The sequence below is a fragment of the Sceloporus occidentalis genome, unplaced genomic scaffold, assembly GCF_023333645.1.
Source record: "Sceloporus occidentalis isolate IW3139 unplaced genomic scaffold, rSceOcc1.0.p SCAF_3, whole genome shotgun sequence".
NCBI classification, from domain to species: domain Eukaryota; kingdom Metazoa; phylum Chordata; class Lepidosauria; order Squamata; family Phrynosomatidae; genus Sceloporus; species Sceloporus occidentalis.
The window spans coordinates 90,427,919-90,446,915 of NW_028316983.1; the positions used below are offsets into that span (position 1 = coordinate 90,427,919).

The 18,997-nt window shown below is 40.1% G+C and overlaps 1 protein-coding gene across 3 annotated transcripts in view; it reads right to left on the reverse strand.

The window, feature by feature from the left end:
* LOC149316413 (ankyrin repeat domain-containing protein 13C-like) overlaps positions 1-17,096 on the reverse strand; it is a 47,691-nt gene extending 30,595 nt beyond the window's left edge. For all 3 annotated transcript variants that reach the window (XR_016280487.1, XR_016280488.1, XM_089515432.1), the window contains exons 1-6: positions 16,556-17,096; positions 7,992-8,033; positions 5,184-5,288; positions 4,002-4,087; positions 2,139-2,184; positions 117-183 (exon numbers count right to left, since the gene is read on the reverse strand). Coding sequence is in view for 1 of the 3 variants with exons in the window: in XM_089515432.1 (XP_089371558.1) it covers positions 117-183; positions 2,139-2,184; positions 4,002-4,087; positions 5,184-5,288; positions 7,992-8,033; positions 16,556-16,910 (701 nt within the window). In the remaining 2 variants the exon portion in view is untranslated. The remainder of the gene's footprint in view (positions 1-116; positions 184-2,138; positions 2,185-4,001; positions 4,088-5,183; positions 5,289-7,991; positions 8,034-16,555) is intronic.
* Between the last annotated feature and the right edge of the window lie 1,901 nt (positions 17,097-18,997).

Below are 18,997 nucleotides of genomic sequence, written 5' to 3' on the forward strand. Positions count from 1 at the left end.
TATCAAGAAGTCTTATCTTCTTTTTAGAAGGATATGAAAACTGACCACACAGTCAGATCACAAGAAAATTATTTATTATGTTTATAATGCTAGAGCAAGGTGAAGACTATTCTTACCTGATATTTATACCTTGTTTATATATTTTACATGCATCAGAAGGCAGGATTCGGGAAAGTAAAGGCACTGTATTGAGCAAATATGAGAAACTGTTAAAATTAATGTTACATCAATTCATCTGTAACAACACAGGGTGCTTATCTGTCAGTCAGAATTACAGTTTCAACACCATGAGACCAAGACACCTTAAACTTGGCATTCATAGTAACAGGACACTAGGTGTGCACTCCATGGTTATTTGGCTTTTAAGACATATTAGCTGAAAATGCCTTAGTAACTTAAATGCCCATACACCATCCCTAACTAGCATACAAGTTTAGAGCTGGCACAGCCTGAAACCAGGGCGAACAGTTTGAGGGTCAAAGCTATGGCATTCCCTCTCTTAGTTGTGGAAAAGCACCCTTCACAGGCATGGGGTAGCCAAGCCCCTCTGTCAGAGGGCTGTAGGAGTGCCCTATGCGAGGGGCGCATGCATAGGCTTGCCAGAAGCTGTGGTTTCACTGACAAAGAGGAGGCATAATTTGCTGATTCTGACAATTGCAAAATTTTGCTTGAAGGCTTTAGGGCATCCAAATAAGTGGAGGCTCAACCCATAAAAAGCCAGGTACATAGAGTAAACATAATAAAATGACATTAGTTTCCTCACAAGACCACATGCATATCAATGCTATTGGAATCTAGTTTGAGCTGATGAATCCCTGATGTGTTCAAAGCATCCAATATATTTCACAGCAGTAAAGAAAGACACATTTTCATTTTAATTCTTATGAACAGAAGGAGGTTAACAAGCTAACTTGAATTTTGTGCTCTACAAAGGTATTATTAAAAATGCTAGCTTCCATGTTACAAAAAGAAAAAATTATGTGGTTCCTATTACAACACAGGCTCAGTCCACAGAATATTTGCCAATCCTTGAACAATGGTTAAGTGACTGGGAACTCTCTCAGGCTTGTATATTTCCTCACCACCCACCATTTAAACACTTTTCTCTTCCACCTTCAGCAGGAATACAGTAAGTGTTACATCTTGTTTTAGTTTCATGCTAGCCATAGACTGCTGCTGTACTGCAGAAATAATGCAGTGTGACACCACTTTAACTGTCATGGTTCCATCCTATGGAAGCCTGGGATTTGTAGTTTGGTGTGGCACCAGAACTCTGACAGGAAAGGCTAAATGGCTCAGAAAACTACAAATCCCACTGAGCCATGGTATTTAAAGTGGTGGCAATCAAACTGCACCAATTCTGCAATGTAGATGCAGCCATAGTTAGCTTTAACTATTTAAATCATAGTTAACTTAAAGTATTTAAACTTTTAACTATAACTTGAAGTGGATTTCAAAACTCTGGTTAAGATTCAATTTGTGGTAGACGAAGTGACAGCCATTGTAGCAATGAAAAGGTAAACAAGGGACAAATCTGACCAGGAGAAATCATCCACATCTAGTCACAGGTACCACCACAAATTTGGGTTCTTAGATTAAATCAGAACAGGGATTAACTCCAAGTACAAGCCTATTTTGATGTTAACTGTATGAGTAAAAGTAACACATCAGCAAGTTTGTGGTAAATAGTACTATCCTAGACATCATATACTAGTTTCCATGGATACATACACCTGGCAATATTTGCAGGGAGGAGAGTATTTGTGTACAGAGATGCATGCACAAATGCTTCTGTGTAACTAGATTCCTCCATGATCAGTGTTCAAAGTTGTGTGAAAGCCTTTGTATATATACATGCACACCAATCATACAGGGCTTACATGAAAGCCTTTTTAAAGGCCATACCGTTGTAATATGCTGGTCTCAGGATGAGGGGCTTAGCAAAAAACTGTTTACTTTACTCCTTTTACTTATAAATAGGCCTGCAAAGAGTTCTGCATTCAATATAAGCTACAGAGTATGTATTGAATCATAAATTGAAAGAAACAAGGATTCTGAACAATGATGTTTGGATTTGCTACAGCAAATCAGCTATGACAAGTTATGAATGATCACTTTAGACTCCATTAAAAACTTACCCCAACTTTGAAAATCCCAGTGAAGTTCAAGATAGAAGTCACCCAGCTGAAGAGAAAAAAAATGAATTATCTCTTATACGTGAAAAGAAATTATTATTGCGCGTGGTGTTTTCAGAAATGTTTTCACAAATACAACCCTCTTTCATGTTCGACATAAATGGCAGCATGCATTAATGAAATGCAGTCTGCACACCTTTCATGTTAACTCATTTTTCTGATATCTCAATTATCCTCCTTGAATTCATTATGAAAAAACTAAAGTAAGAGCCCCTCAACATTTTTGTTATTAGTGTTAAATATTTATGAACAAAATCAACATTGTTCTGACAAAAACTAAACAGCTAATTATTCAAATCAGACACCCAGTCTATTTTCTCTTCACTCTTGTCAGCAGTGATTTTGGAAGCCCATTCCAAAGTCTCCTTGGACTTTGCCAGAAAAGGTCAATTATGCACAACCTTCCCTCTCCATTTTTTTCTTTCTGCAGGAAGAAGTGAAAAACAACACCAGGAGAACCTATGGTTATTTTGCCCTTGTTACTAAACCCAGCAAGATTTTCAGCCCTGCAGATCTTTAAACTGTCTGCTTTAGGGAGCACTTCTTACAAGGATGACTGTTCTGAGGGCAGTAGCATAACAGGCTGGCAAAGGAAGCAGGGGTCAGTCCTTGACTCCTCTGCCAGCTTGCTGCGCTTCTATCTTTGTCCCGAAGGAAGCAATCCCCTTCCCTCTATAGCCAGCACAGAAGTGACAGAAGTGAGTTGGCAGAAAAGACAACATCTGTGCCTTCTCTACCTTACCTACCTGCATTTGCTTGTACATAAAGCTCTTCTGTGAACCCAAAGCAGAGAGAAAAATGCATAAATTCACAGAGGAAGGATGGCTGCCTTTTCCCTTCCTCATCAGCATGCCTACTTTCTATGCTGGAGACATACAAAGGGGCTTCAATCCCTCCGCATCCACCACAGAAACAAGTCAGGCTAGCACAATAGTGACACTCTCTGCTCTATCAGTCTATGTCGTTTCCTCTCCAGCATTATATACCTGGAAGGAACTTCATCCATTCATTTATGTGGAACTCCTGGTCACCAACACTTGTGAACACTTAAAGCATAGGTGAGAATCATACAACTCTTCAAATGTAGTTGTACTATAAGTCCTAGTAGCTCTGGCAAGGAATGCTATGTGTCGCAATTGAACAACATTTGAAGAGTTGTACAATTCCTATCTCTGACTTGAAGGCAAAACTGGGTTATTTGAATAAAGGGATAAAGAGTGTACACATTCAAAACTAATGGTAGTTCTTAAACAGTAGTGCAAGGAAAAATACAGTCTGCCCTCCCCATATGTGGGGAATCCGTTCTGGACCCCCCCCTCCCGCGTATGGGGAAAAGAATATATGCTCAAGCCCCATAGAAAATAATGGGGCCCGTGCTCACAGGCGGCGCAGGTATGTGCCCCATTACCTTTACTGAGCTTTGCCTTCCACATAAGCTCAAAGCCTCAGAAGGCAAGCCCGCCTATGGGGAGGGCTGAGTGTACTGTAAAAGAGAGAGAAGAAAATATTCTGCTTTTCCTATTAATATCGACAGAAATAAGCAACATCTGACTACAGATCACATCAAGTTGGCATATTTTCCCCAAGACCATTTTACTGTCATATGGTGACTCATCAAGGAATAATCATTCCAAAGGAGATAGCCAAGGACTCTGCAGCTCACAAGAAGATCGGCCAGGCCTACTTGAAAGAGCTGAAACTAATACAGCACTTTCTCCAACACATTAAACTCTAAGTTTAAAAAGCTTGTTCGCCATTTGAAATTACTCACAAATTATTAAAAAGCCAATGGCCCCATAGTCTTACCTCCTTCAGGGCTTTTAATAATCGAGGTCGCTTTTCCTCAACACTCTCCCTAGATTGTTGTTTCAGTTTCCTTAGCAGTGCTGTAACTAAATAAACATACTATAAGCCAAATATAATACAGAAGAATTAGTTATCCAGTAAACTTGGTTCTGTTTTCATCGTTGTCTTTGTTATTAGAAAGCATAAAGCTAATCAGCATTAATAATTTCAATTTTCCCCACATATTGCCATTTAGCTATTACCTGGCTACTAATCTGGATGGAATACTGACATGACTCTTTTAGCATGAGTGGAAGCAATTTCTTATTCAAATTGTATGTAATTAAACATTTAAATCACCCATCTGGAATGGCTATCAATTACATAACTAAGTTTTATATTAAGGATATCAATCCTGAAATGTAATCTAATCAAGATCCTTCTTAGGCCCGGTGGGGTAATCTGGGCTTTACAGTTTCACTTCAATAGGCAGAATGTCTTTTTTCACTTGGATAATTTTTTATGTGAGAAGCAGAATTAACACTAATGCCACTGCTCTTTATTTTGAAGAGCAAGAATTAATTTCATGGTATAGAAAGAAGATTCTAACTATACAGCAGGAAGAATTTCTTGATGCTAAGTGTTGTTTGGGTTACCTTGTAAGCATATGGACCATCATTGGAGATTTTTAAACGGAGGTTCCAGGGTCATTCTATCATGGATATGTTAGCTATGGACTGGAGGTGACCCTTTGAACTGCTTCTAATTTTACAATTAAATGATTCTGTCAATTCATTAGTCTGAATTTTAACAAAAGCTTGGTTTAGTTTTACTTAACAATTGCATTATTTAATTCTTGATTTAGTAACAGTTAATCTGGTGCTCCCCTCTCTCTAATTCTCTCCCCCACACCATCCTTATATGTTAACAATGATGCCACTGGTGCAGAAAGATTCAAGATCCATAGGCCATAATTAAGTGATACAGAGCTCCACCCAAATATCAGCTTTTCCTAACAGTCTATAAAAGAACCTAACATAAAAATTCAAAGTAATTTTAAAATGATTTAAAATGATTTATAAAAAATTAGAAATAATTTTAGAGAGTCCAGACATGTTAGTCAGTATTTGCAATACACATCTGATTTTAAAAGCTAAGTGGGTTTCCTTTACATTTATTCTAAACAGAGTAGCAGTTTCTTACTCATTTGTCTGTCTCCGTAGCTGATGGCTTCTGCAAGAGGACTCCATCCCTGAGCATTTTTCACTTTCACAGGAGCATTGTGGGCCAAAAGCAAGTGGGCACATTCTGTAATAAAGGAAGTGACTGTAATTATTTTCCAAATAAGAATACCAAAATCCTCTGCTACACAAAAGCCACTGACAGATGGACAAAAATAACATGGGAAAAGAAATATATTTTTGTAGTTTATTCAGTTAGGGAGCACATTAAATCTATCTAGCTGAGGACACAGTTTTTCAAATGTAACATTTTAGTGTACATGTTACATCCAAGTCTGTTGTTAGGGTCTTCCTATATAATAGGGTGAGTCGAGGAAGCTCATCAAGTTTTCACCTGACTAAAATCAAAACCAGTATCAGTCTCAGCTAACTTATGCAATATATTTCAACAGGATTAAGGCATGACTAACAGTGTCCAACATATTCAGAGCTATTATAAATTTATAAGGAATCATGCCTGAAAGAAGATATTCTGGAAACAAACTGTATGTAGATGATTTTCCTTATGATACAGACTATGCCCCTTTTCAAACCAAAGTATCTTCAATTTTTAATTTCAAAATCAATATTGGAACATGGTATGTGATTCAGAATTACAAAAGAAGAACAAAAGAAATACAAAAGAAATAGTGGATCACCATTTTGCTCCCACAATAACCAATTGCTTATGAGAAACTCACAAAGATATTGCACACCCCTTTCTCAGCAGCTGGTAATAAGAGGCATAGTGTCTGATATGACAAGTATGCTGGGTCTGCACTGCAGAAATAATCCAGTCTGACACCATTTAACTGCCATGGCTCAATGCTATGTAATTATGGATATTGTTGTTTTGTGAGACATTTAACCTTCTCTTCCAGAAACATATCCCCTGAAATTACAGCTATTCAGAAGAATTCTGATTCAGTGAATCTACATCTGCTTTCCCACCCTGCCCACAATGTCAACTCAGAAGAGAGAAGACCCAGCCTGCTTTATGGCTGCAGGACAAAAGACCTTTGACTCCTTATGTTGACTGAGCTACACTGATCAACCCCAGTTACTGCTCACAAGTAGTGCCTTTGCAATGCTGCTAGGGGCATTGTCCAGTGGCACAAGGAACTGCACATATACAATTCACAATCAAAACAAATTTAGGAAACATTTCAACACCAATATATATTTTTTTCTACAAAGTGAACCTTTACCACTGGTAGACAGCCTTTCTTCCATGCTTCCTGACCCATTTCAATGGATGGATACATCAATGATATTCAATAAGCTACCATCTGAAATAGTGCCCAACACCCATTTTAATTAAATTTTCTTTACCAAAGACCTCACAAAACCCTGGAAGTTCATTCCTTCCTCAAGAGCACATTGAGCTGCTTAACAAAATTTGCATTTATCTGTACAGCACTTCAAGTGGGATTACAACCTGACCCAGTTAAAACTGGAGCCCTCTCAACTGGGAATTTTCAGTTTCATTAAAGTGAACACGACAAAGCATACACAATCCACAGTACTGTACTACTATCACATATCTGGCTGAAGGTTTGGCTATTATGCAACAGTTTCAAGTCTGACCCAATAAATGCAGCATATTCTCTGTGTTATCTCAGGATGCCTGGCTAATCCTAAATGAACCTTATTATTTTGCTACTGTCCATGTCAAAATAATCCAGGCTTTTATCCTAAAGGGACTATTTGCTACAAAATACAGGTTATAGTGTTTTTTTTCCTGTCACCTTAGACACCAAGAGACTTGCATTATTGTAAGAAAAAAAGCAGCAATTTTCAACGCTGGTCTTTAAGAAGTGAGCTGTATATCAAAATCAGGCCTCTAGTTTCATAATCTAATTTTACAACTTTATTTATTTTTGTGTAGCACCCTCTACTGCTCATAACTTAAATTAGACTGGCATTGGATTTTTTTATCTATCTACCAGGACAACACTTTCAAATGAAAAGCAACTGATATCATACATTTTGTGTGAAGGGTGTGTGTGTGTGTGTGTGTGTGTGTGTGTGTGCATGCGTGCGTGCGTGCGTGTATGTAAGTGTGTATGGTATTAAATTAATCTTTTATTTTTTTTGGAAATGAGTGAAGTAATATGACTTGGTGAAAAACCATACAAAGTGAACAAGGAATCAAGCCCAAGTTTTATGCCTGATTAACAAGGGAGATGATGGTCCAAAACACACTGCAGAAATAATCCAGTTTGAGACAGCTTTAACTGCCTTGGCTCAATACTAGGAAATCCTAGGAACTGTAGTTTATTGTGGCACTAGAGCTGACAGAGAAAGCTAAATGTTTCACTACTGTTCCCAGGATCCCCTAGCCTTGTGCCAGGGGAGTTAAAGCAGTCTCAAACTGGATGATTTCTGCAGTGTTTCAGACAGATGTCACTGAGGGGGGCAGGGAGGTAACTCTAGAAAGAAATGAAGCCAGGAAAAAGAAACACACTTCTCAAAGTGCCCATATTTACTATCTTCTAGGCAGAGTCTGGCACAGAGTTCGTGCACACTGTTTTGTTTTCAACATACTACCGGTAAGCTGGTTAGAGACTTGAGAAAAATGGCCTCATATTTCTTTTGTGTCAGCTTTCCCTTGTTATCTAGTCATGGAAAGCTGACAGAAAGTAAAGAGAGGACCCTTCCTTCCTCTAGCTCATTCTATACCTCCCTTCAAACAATTTTCATATGAGAGAGAAAATCAGCTTAGTAATTTTAGTTTTTGGCTTCTATGCTATATAATTTTATGGGTCTTTTAAGTGGAAACATTACCAACCTTTATTCCCCAGCATCACAGCAAGATGTAAAGGAGTGTTTCCTATAAAGAAAAAACAATCTTGAGTTAATATATACAACTTTTACCAAACATAATAAGATAATTATAACCTTTCACAATCCTATTATTTTCAATTTAAAAGTTTGCATTACTAATCACATGAAAAATCACTTTGGTATATTTCTATATTGTTTCCCATCCAACTATATTCCTAGAAAAATCAATAGGGTAATAATAATTAAAAACATGGCCTTAAAACTACTAAAAGACTCTTGTGTCCTAAATTAACTATGGGCTGCACATTATCAAGAAAGACAGATCTAGGTCACTACCCATAAGGAATTTATTCTCATAAAAAATTTAACATATTTTATTTATTCATTATACAGATCCAGTTTTAAACACTTTAAACTACAATAATGTAAAGTGGAGATCATATGTAGTTATTTACTACATTGCAAACAACCTGAGGATAACTATTTTGAAGGACAGTATATAAATATTGTTTTAAAAAAGTAAGGCGAACAAACACAGTCCTTTAAAAAATAGAGTTAAGATCTTTAAATTATATATCAGCAAGTATTAGAAGTCGCAATTGTGATACAAGAGTACAGAATTTGATACTGGATATACAATCCAGCTTCTTGACAACCTCAACCTTTGTTTTTTACAAGAATGAAGAGAGAGAATGACTGGAAAATCTTAGAAGTAGGGTTGGAAAGCTAAGCAGGATTTCCAGAGGTCTGGGACACTTCAGTGTCTTGGAGTATGGCCACAAATTGAAAGGAATTTTTTTTAGTTTTCATAAATTGGGCTTCTGTTTTTGATGAAATGGATGAAGCTGCAGAATTTTGGATTCTGTAACCAAAGGTGTAAATTCAAAGTTATAGTGACAACATAATGGAACTTTCTTCCCTGACTTTTTACAACTCTGGGTGCATCTCAGGAACATGAACTGGAGGACTGCGTAGCTCTCAAGAGAAAGTTTTCTGGGTACATGGGATTGCTGGGTATATGGGATTGCAAATGTGTGCGCACCCATAGTCTAATGCTCAAACCACTATGCTATGCTGCAGATACCACCTCCCAATTCTGTTGATGTTCAGGCCAGAAAATATACAGCAGGCTAAAATAGGCTTCACATTATACAAATCTAATTTTATGTGTACATATTAAATTAATGTTACATTTAACAGACATAACTACATAATGAAAACTAAAGGACAAGAAGAGGTTTGTTGTTAAACTGGCAAATAATAGGAGTTGTTCTCCAATTAAGCAAGTTTAACTCATTAATGTGCTCCAGTCAATAGTCTGGAATGTGCTTAAGTTTACACACAAACAGAACAATTCTTTTTAAGGAAAAAAAGACTTTGTCTTTAGGAGATGCACACAGTAAACACTATCACCAGGGAGGGGAGGAATCATTCTGTAAGGCAGAGAATAGCCAAGTTCCTGCTATCCTAAAATAACACCGGTTTTTATAGGTACTTGTAGTAGAAGTTATGTGTTTTTAAAGTTATTTTATTTAATCATGAGGTTTTTGTGCAATACATAATAAAAAGGTTTTTCTGTTTACAGTGGTAGCGCCTAAACTGTGTTCAAGACATATGTTTCTACAACAACAACAATAAATCTGGTGAGCAGCCTCTAACTTTTAACATGAAATATCTGAATGATGGAATTCAACATGGGAACCGGAAACAAAGCATTCTGCCAGTCTAGCCAATCTACTCTGCATAGCTTTGTGGTTGCATTTTTGTAAAAATGTCGGCAACTACAATATTACTGATTGTTAAATAATGTGATGCAAGTTATTTTAACCCTACATGTGAATCAAGTTGGTGTTTTAGCCAATTATGGAGTAACTAATAGATCCATGAATTAGCTTTTTAAAAAAAAACTAGAGGTACATATACACTGTAGGGATAATGCAGTTTGACTTCACTTTAACTGCCATTGCTCTATCCTACAGAATCCTAGGGTTTGTAGTTTTGTGAGGGACCAGCACTCTTTGGTAGACAAGACTAAAGATCTTGTAAAACTACAAATCTCAGGATTCCATAGGATGGAGCTACAGCTACAGTGGCATCAAACTACATTATTTCTACAGTGTAAATGCACCTTACATCCTGAAGATGTAGATTTGAGTTTGAGCACCACATTTTCCAACTTTTAGAATAAACATATCACCAACACCAGCCTGATGAATGGAACATGGCATGGCAGACCTAGTGACCTCTGCCACTAGGGCCTCCACTGCCACAAATGGTTTTTGGAGTACTAAAGATCACAAACATATTCCAGTAGACAGAGTGAAATCCCACTCAGAACAGATAACAGATCTATGTCACAGATTCAATAACATTTGTGCACAGGATATCCCTCTTGCTATGATGCAGTCCTGTTACTAGAGTTCATCCAACTCATCACTGGTTCCAGACATGATCAAGGGCTTGTGAGGCCACATCCAATTCAGATGTTCCCGCAAGCTTTGTAACATCTATGTACTCATAACACTTTGCTCCAAATCCCAAAATGAACTCTCTTCAACTGGATTCATACAATGTGAAACAACAAGAGGGTATTCGGTGGCACAAGACAATTAAATGACAAAAGGAATGAGGAATAATAAAATTGAAGCCAACTCTGAAGGCAGGAATGAAATCTGTGGTGCACAGTGCTTTCAACACCAAACCAAAAAACTGGTCCAGGAGGATATTACTGCTGATAGTATCAAAAGCCAAATATGAATTTTTCCATGAAATATGTAAGACTGTGTCACATCACCACGGGGAATTTTCAAAGGAAATGAATATCAACACCATGAAAATCCAGAATAGTATGGCATTCCTTTTAATGTGATTTCAAAGCATATTGTGTTTGGTCTTTACCTTTTGTTTATAGGCCGCAGAGAGGGCCTGTACTAGGCATACATTTAAAATATTTTTTTAAAATTAATGATAATTTTTCTCTATTTGATTTTTTTAGCTACTGAAGAAATACATAAAAGATAGCATAATAAGTCACTGCTTTAACTTTAGCTTCAGCATTCAACAGGGAAGTACTTTTGCAACATGAAGAGCACATCTGATTTTGTTGTTTAAATCTATGGATCTTTCATCCTAGAATATTTGTCTTAACTGAACAGTGATATTTCTAGGCTTTTAAATGCTGCTCTGTCACAAAGGTTCACAAGTACCAAGTTTATGTACTAGTGACAACCCTAACACTTAGGTGGCCTTGAGACTGCTTGAATATGCACTTCCTCCATTCAAAAATAATAATGTCAAAACAACAGTCACTAATGTAGTGTCCTGTCACAGAATACACGCTGTATGTATAATACAGAAAATGCCACCCAAGAGAAAGTAATTTCTGGTACCATCTCCTATCCTATTTAATATCACCGAGTACTTGAGCACATGGCAACATGTACCATTTTCAAAATAACATTTCACTATTCTTACCAACAGATCTTAGCTGCTCCTTGCAGGACAAATAAGCCAAGTAGTACAAAGAATTATCATAGGAAAAACAAAGCAAAACTGGAATTCACTAGAAAATTAAATTGAATTCTCAAGGAGAAAAAAGATAAACAGATAGCACTTATCTTATATAATAGCAAACAACATAAACTAAGATTTGCTTGGTGGTCTCAAACTTAATTGATTACCTTGACAGTCATAATTGTTTCTGACATTTTTATTGGGGTAACAATGTCAGATCAACTAGAATAATTAAAATCCTTTTGATCAACTAAACTTTTGACCCTATTTAATCAGGCTTTTTTTTTTAAGTTAAGTGAAAGTGTTGGTAACAGTTTTAGGTACCATACTGATACCATCTTAGAATAGACATCCCTCCTCCTTTCTCAAGCAAGAGACAGAGCTTCTTCCAAAGTTGTACCTGTTGCATTACATAATCAAACTGCACAAAATCTAAGTAGCTCTTTCAAATTCTAGGCTGTCTCCCTTATCCAAAATGCTAGGGACCAGACATATTTGGGTTTTTTGGGGGGATTTTAGAATACCTGTATCTGCATATATGTACATAATGAGATACCTTGGAGAAGGGACCCAAGTCTAATCACAAAATTCATTTATAATTCATATACTGTTTATGCATATAGCCTCAAAGTAATTTTATACAATATTTTGTGCATAAAACAAAGTTTGTGTACACTGAACCATCAGAAAGCAAAGGTGTCACAATCTCAGCCACCCATGAAAAAAGTTTTGATTTCTGGAGTATTTCAGATTTTGGAATTCCAGGTAAGGGAGATGTAAGACTAGGAAACGGTGCAACGGATACATACAACAAGAAAAGAGATACCACCTCAGCATTAGGAAGAACTTCCTGACAATAAGAGCTGTTTGAAAGTAGAACACACTCTCTTGGAGAGTAGTGGAGTCTTCTTCTTTGGCAAGCTTTAAAAAGAGGCTGAGAGGCCATCTGTTTAGGATGCTTTGACTGCAAGTTCCTGCATGTCAGGGAGTTGGACTGGTTGGCCCTTATGGTCTCTTCCAGCTCTATGATTCTATCCTGTATTAACCTATCTATATTAAAGCCAAATATTTAATTAACTGATTAAAACACAACAAAACTTTAACAGGATTTGAGCCTTTGCTGTAATACAATTGCATAGTTTCACTACAATGATCATCCATTTAATTCTGATAGGGATAATGAAAACTGCACATACTGCTCTCTTCTTTCCTATTACAGGCAGCAAACACAAGATTACATACTGTACATGTTTCTTTTACACTGAAGGATTGTTTGCAAAGGATGTCCTTACTCATACATTACAAGAATTTTCTCAAATGTTCATTACAACTATTACTTCATTCTTTACTGGCATAAATGGACTAAGATCCTAGGTCTCACTATTGAAGGCATGCATTCCTGGGAGAATCTCTAGCCAAATAAACACATACTGTTTTGGCATTCACAGTAGTACAAAACAGAATTTCTGACCCAACAGAAATTAAATTTTTCCTTAACCCTATGGGAAATAGATTATGACTGGCCAAGGGCCACATGGGTTCACTGGACTGGACTCAGGATCTGCTTTCTGAGGAAGGAAGAGCTCCACTCACCGAAGGTGGCTCTGTCCAAATCTGTGGGACCTGCCTTCCCCACAATTCACTCAATTCAACTGGTGTTCTTGCCACCTGGCAATCTATCATTAACCAATATTTACAGTAGTGGGAAGAACACAACTCTATCCACTGAGAAGACTTGCATCCAAAAATTCCAGAGCATTATAACTTTGTTACAATGTTTGATTGTAACTTTTCACTAAGTATGGGGGCAAAAGATTTATATGATCTGAAGAGAAAAGAAGGGTTTTACATAAAGTTCTACTGAATTTTTTAAAATCCAAGTAACAGTAAGAATCTTAGCTATTCCTGTCATTTGCTAAAACAAAAGGGAAAGGCCAAAATAAATGCTAGAAGAGACAAACAGAGGAAGCACATCCCTGATGAATTTGGTATCATTAAAAAAAAAAAAAAAATGGCCAGAGTCCAACCTCCCAACTGCAGGTGAAGGAGGCAGCTGACATCATAATTACCTCTTGGAAAATCTGGTCACTAAGTAACTGAAGAATTTGTGGCATGGCAGATTTCTTTCCAGAAGAATTACATTCCTAACACTTTACCTGATAGGTAGTCCTTCCTGTGAGTAGTGGTGAAGGGAATGCAAGTAGTCCAATCTAACACAAATCTCATCAAATTCAAGAAGAATCTCTGTGCAGACAATTGCAGCCAGACTCTCTTCAACTACTATTCTGTAGTCTGAAGTACTGCATGCTTTCTAATAGCCATGGAGGTCTGGACTTGCTTTACAGCTGATTATTTTTTGTTGCTGTGTGCTTTCAAGCCATTTCTGACTTATGGCAACCCTATCATAGGGTTTTTTGGAGCTGAGACTGTGTGACTTGCTCAAGGTCACCTAGTGGGTTTTCATAGCAGGGAGTTGAACCCTGATCTCCAGAGTTGTAGTCCAACACTCAAACCACTACACCACACTGGCTTTCTCAGATAAATAAAAATATAAATTAGTAAGTGATATTTCTGCCAATGAGATATACAGTGTGCCCGTGTTATACACGAGCACGCTATACACAGCTTTGAGCGTACGCACTCAAGCCACGGGGAGTGTGGGGAGTGCAAGGGGCGGTGCGTCCCATTCAGATGAATGGGGTGGGTGCCCGTGGCGCCCCGCATGCTCCTGCACCGCTGTGTGCACAAGCATATGCGGAATTTGCCTTATGCGGGGGGTCTGGAACGGATCCCCATGTAAAGCGAGTTTTCACTGTAGTAACATTCCCAAGCATATTGTACGCTCCAAAAGTTTGGGAGCAGAAATTTCATAATTTCTGACCACTTCTGATTCATGATAACTGGAATAAAAAACAAAGAGCATAAGAATGGAGAAGGTTTGCAGATTACAGGAGCATGAAACACAAAGCAAGAAGCATCATACTCTGTATGGTCTGTGCATCGATCTGAAGCATCATAAATGTGAAGAATTATGCCTGTACTTCTGAGCAGCATACTCTATCTGGAAAATGCAAACATCATAAGCTATATTATTTACTTGAAACTCTCTTCTGTCATTTTTGTCCTGAATGAGTTTTTATTCACATAACCAACCACCAACTTAGTAGGAAGCACCTGTTCTAATTCTCCCAGAAAAAGAGATGTTTCTCAAATGTAAAGTGCACATTCCTTTAGTTAATCTCAAATGTGCTACAAGATTCCTTTGCATACATTTTCAAAACTAACACAGCTATGTCTTTGAATGCATCCCATATCAACATTCTTGCTGGGAGTTTAGAAAGCTAAACAGGAAGTAAACACTATCATAAACAGATCGTAAAACGTGCCAGTGTGTTCTGGCCCCTCAAATAAATGTGTCTTTAATTGGATGCAACCCAAATCTGGGTTAGCAAAAGTTCTGCCCTCACAAAGCCTTTCTAAATTAAAGCTCCTTTACTGGATCATGGTAGGTTTACAAGCGTAGGACCAGAGATACTCGAGAGGATAAAAGCCGCCATGGATTCCAATGCAAGTGAAGTGATCCCAGTCCTGTCATAATAAGACAACAGCTGATCACCATTACAGGAATTTCACCAAACAGAAGGTGTTTTGTTGTTGTTTTGACCAAACTAACTGTCCTCTCTCAAGCAAATACAGTGGACCCTCAGTCTCTGCTGCAGTTTCGTTCCAGGCCCTTAGTGGATTCAAAAACCTAGGGAGACTCAAGTCCCATTTTTTACAAAGGCAGAGTAAAATGTTGTCCCTTATATAAAATGGCAAAATCAAGGCTTGCATTCTGGAATTTATGTATTTTAAAAAATATTTTCAAGCCATGGATGGTTGTACCTGCGAATAAGGAGTCTGTGGCTACAGAGGGCCCACTGTACAGTCCAGTAGAGTACAGTACAGGTATTCACCATGAAGTAGTAACAGCTGGACTTGGTTTGGTGGGAATTTTCATGGACAGAAAACATACAGTGGGCCCTTGGTATCCTCTGGGGTTTGGTTCCAGGACCCTGCAAAGTCTGTGGATGCCTAAGTCCCATCAAATACAAGGGGGTAATGAAATGGTCTACGCCTCTGAAGACCAAGGTTAGATTCCCTGCTTGGCCATGAAACCTGGTGGGTGGTTTTAGGCAAGTCACACTCTCTCAGCCTCAGGGGACAGCAATGGCAGAACTCCACTAGGCAAATCTTGCCAACAAAACCCCGATAGGTTTGCCTTAGGGTGGCCATAAGTTAGAAATAACCTGAAGGCACAGAGCAACAACAATGTTCAAATGAAGGTTTGCCTTTGGGAATATATATATATATATAGACACACACACACACACTGTCAAGCCGTGGATTGTTGAATCTGCGGATACTGAGGGCCAAGTATACCTGAACTCTCCTGTATGCCTAATAAAGGTTGACTGACTGACTGACCTGAACTCTCAGGATGGGAGGCAACATTCCCTAAAATCTGGGGCTGGAAAGGACCTTAGCCCAAGGTACAAGGCTGCATCCACAGTGCAGAAAGAATCCAGGCTGACCCCACAACAACTGCAGTGGCTCAATGCCATGCAATCCTGGGGACTGTAGATTGCTGTGGCACCCGACACAAAGCTCCGAAGGACCAAGAACAAAGCTCTGGTGCCACAACAAAATCTGCCCGAAAACACGCTGCAGAAACAACCCAGTTTGCACTTTATTGTGGCACCAGGGCTGCATCCACACTGGAGAAATAACCCAGTTTGGTGCTGCTTTTAACTGCCCTGGCTGAAGGCTATGGAATTCTGGGAGCTGGAGCTTGTTGTGGGCCCAGAGCGGATTCAGCCAGAAAGAGAATCAAAGCGGTGCCAAACCAGTGTGGATGCAGCCCTGGTGCCACAACAAACTACAGTTCCCAGGATTCCTAGCACTGAGCCAGGGCAGGTCTCATGCAAGATTATTGCTGCAGCGTGTGTCTTGGACCCAGGACCAGAGGAAGGTGAGGAAGAAGAGGCCCCTCTTCTCTGCCCCCGCCTCCCTCACCGTGGCTGTCCTTCTGGCCGATGCCCTGCGTGCGGATGAGGGCCGAGAGCCGCCGGACGTCCCCCTTGAAGACGCACTCGTGGACGGGGAACTGCGTGGCCGGGGCAGGGGCCGCTGTGGCCGCCGCCGTCGTCGCCGCCAAGGGGCCTCTCTCGGCCTTGAGGGGCAGCCGGTGGTGGTTGCTGAAGAGGCGGTGGCCGCCTTTGCCTTTGCCGCCGGTGAAGGCGCCCCCTCCGGCCTCGGCTTCCTCCTCCTCCTCCTCTTCCTCCTCTTCCTCTCCAGGCCCCAGCAGGTCCCCTTCCTCCTTGCTGGGCTTATGGTCCCTGCGCAGCGAGCGCAGCTTCTCTCCGGTCATCGCCGGGGCGGAGGCTCAGAGCCGCGGCGGAGAGTCCCCTCCCGACGGCATTCCGCGTTCGGGGAGGCCCAGCCCGGAGACGGCCCGGCTGCTGCCTTCCGGAAGCCCCGCTCCTTCCACCTCCAGCAGCCGCCGCCGCTTTCCTTCCCTTCAGCGGCTCCGACGCGCCGCCATTTTGTCCAACGGATCTCGCGAGGCTTCAACGGAAGCGGCCTGGGAGGGGCGGCCGGGACCGCGAAGACAAGTCTCGCGAGAGTTTGGCGTCCTTCGGAGATGCTCTGGCAAAGTGGCAAAGGCCCTTTGAGGGGAACGTGATTGGGCGGGCGGCAGGGGAAGGCTGAGGGAGGCGTCCACACTGCAGGGATAACCCACTTTGAGACCGCCTTGGCTCAACGCTAGGGAGTCCTGGGAACTGTAGAGACATTTAGCTTTCTCTGTCAGAGAGCTCTGTTGCCACAATAAACTACAATTCCCAGGATTCCCTGGCACTGAGCCATTGGCAGTTAAAGCGGTCTCAAATCGCATTATTTCTGCAGTGCGTATTGGACCTTGGAAGTTTCCAGGCTCAGGAGGAGAAGGAGGTTGAACAGGAGTCCCTCCCTCTCTGCCCTTTTTCATGTAGGAGAGCAACTCCCATTTGCCCCAGTTGTGGAGGATGCTCCAGCAACGTCTGGGAGGGCGGCCCAGAGGTCCTCCTTTTCCAGGACATGCCCTCCATTTCAGCCATTTCTGCCCAGGAGAGATTCCAAAATGTCCTCCTTCTAGAGCAGGCCTAAGAAGCAAGGATTAACATTTCTATGAGTGTTTTTAGCTCTTGTTTGGACATGCCCTTTTCTTGAACTACATTTTATCCTGCATTTTCCTGAATTAAGAAGCAGGGATTTATATTTATATGAGTATTGTTTTAAAAAGCTTTTCTTTGGTCATGTGTGTCCTACTTTTTTTTTCCAAATGACCTACATTTTATTGGATGCCCCACTAAAAAGCGGGAATTTGTTTTTATATGAGTGTGTTTTTTATTTGTTAATAACTTATATTTTTCTTGAATATCCTACATTTTGCGCCTTGTCCTTCTTTGCGGTTAGGACATCTGAGCACCCTGGGTTGTCAGATGAAAGCTGTGAATCAGGTTGTATCTACACTGTGGAAGTAATGCAGTTTGACACCACTTTTGAGTGCTATACCTCCTTCCTCCTGTAGAGTCCTGGGATATGTAGTTTTACAAGGTCTTTCACCTTCTCTACCGAGGAGTGATGGCGCCTCACAAAACTAGGAAATCCCATAATTTGGTAGGATGGAGCTATGGCAGTTAAAGTGGTGTCAAACCACACTGTTTCTGCAGTGTAGATGCACACATAGTTTTTCAGGGTTTTAATTTATGAAATCATGGGTCCAAAACACAGTGCAGAAATAATCCAGTTTGAGACCATTTTAACTGCCCTACCTCAGTGGTAGGGAATCCTGGGAACTGTAGTTTGCTGTGGCACCAGAGGTCTAGGATAGAGAAAGAAAAGTCTCACAAAACTACAGTCCCCAGAATTCCTTAGCATTGATCCAGGGCAGATAAATCATTCTCAAACTGGATTATTTCTGCAGTGGGTTTTGGATGCTGTATGGTCTGCTACAGTGGTCCTCAACCTTTGGGCCTCTAGATCATTGCTTCTCAAAAACAGTGATCCAAGGACCAGTCCCTTGGCTGCTGGTCTCTGGTGAGTTTCCAGGAAAGAAAGAAACAATTGTAGACAACGGGCACCAACATGGTACTATATCCTGGCATGTGGAAGTGGGGGGTGCCAATCTTCCCCATCAGATAGCTTCAGATGTGCCACCTACATCACTGCTACTCAAAGTACTGATCCATGAGTTGTCAGATGCTGGTCCCTGCTGAAGTTACAGGTAAGAAAAAAAAAGTGTAGACAACCTTGTGAAGGGTCACTGGCATATTGGGAGAAACTGTTGGTCCTATACATCAGTTATCTTAGGAAGCACTGCTCTAGATGTTTAGGACTTTTGATTTGAGGAAGCCACAGTCAACTGGACAGTCTTCAGGGATTCTAGAAAATGAGGTCCAGTAACATCTGAAGGAC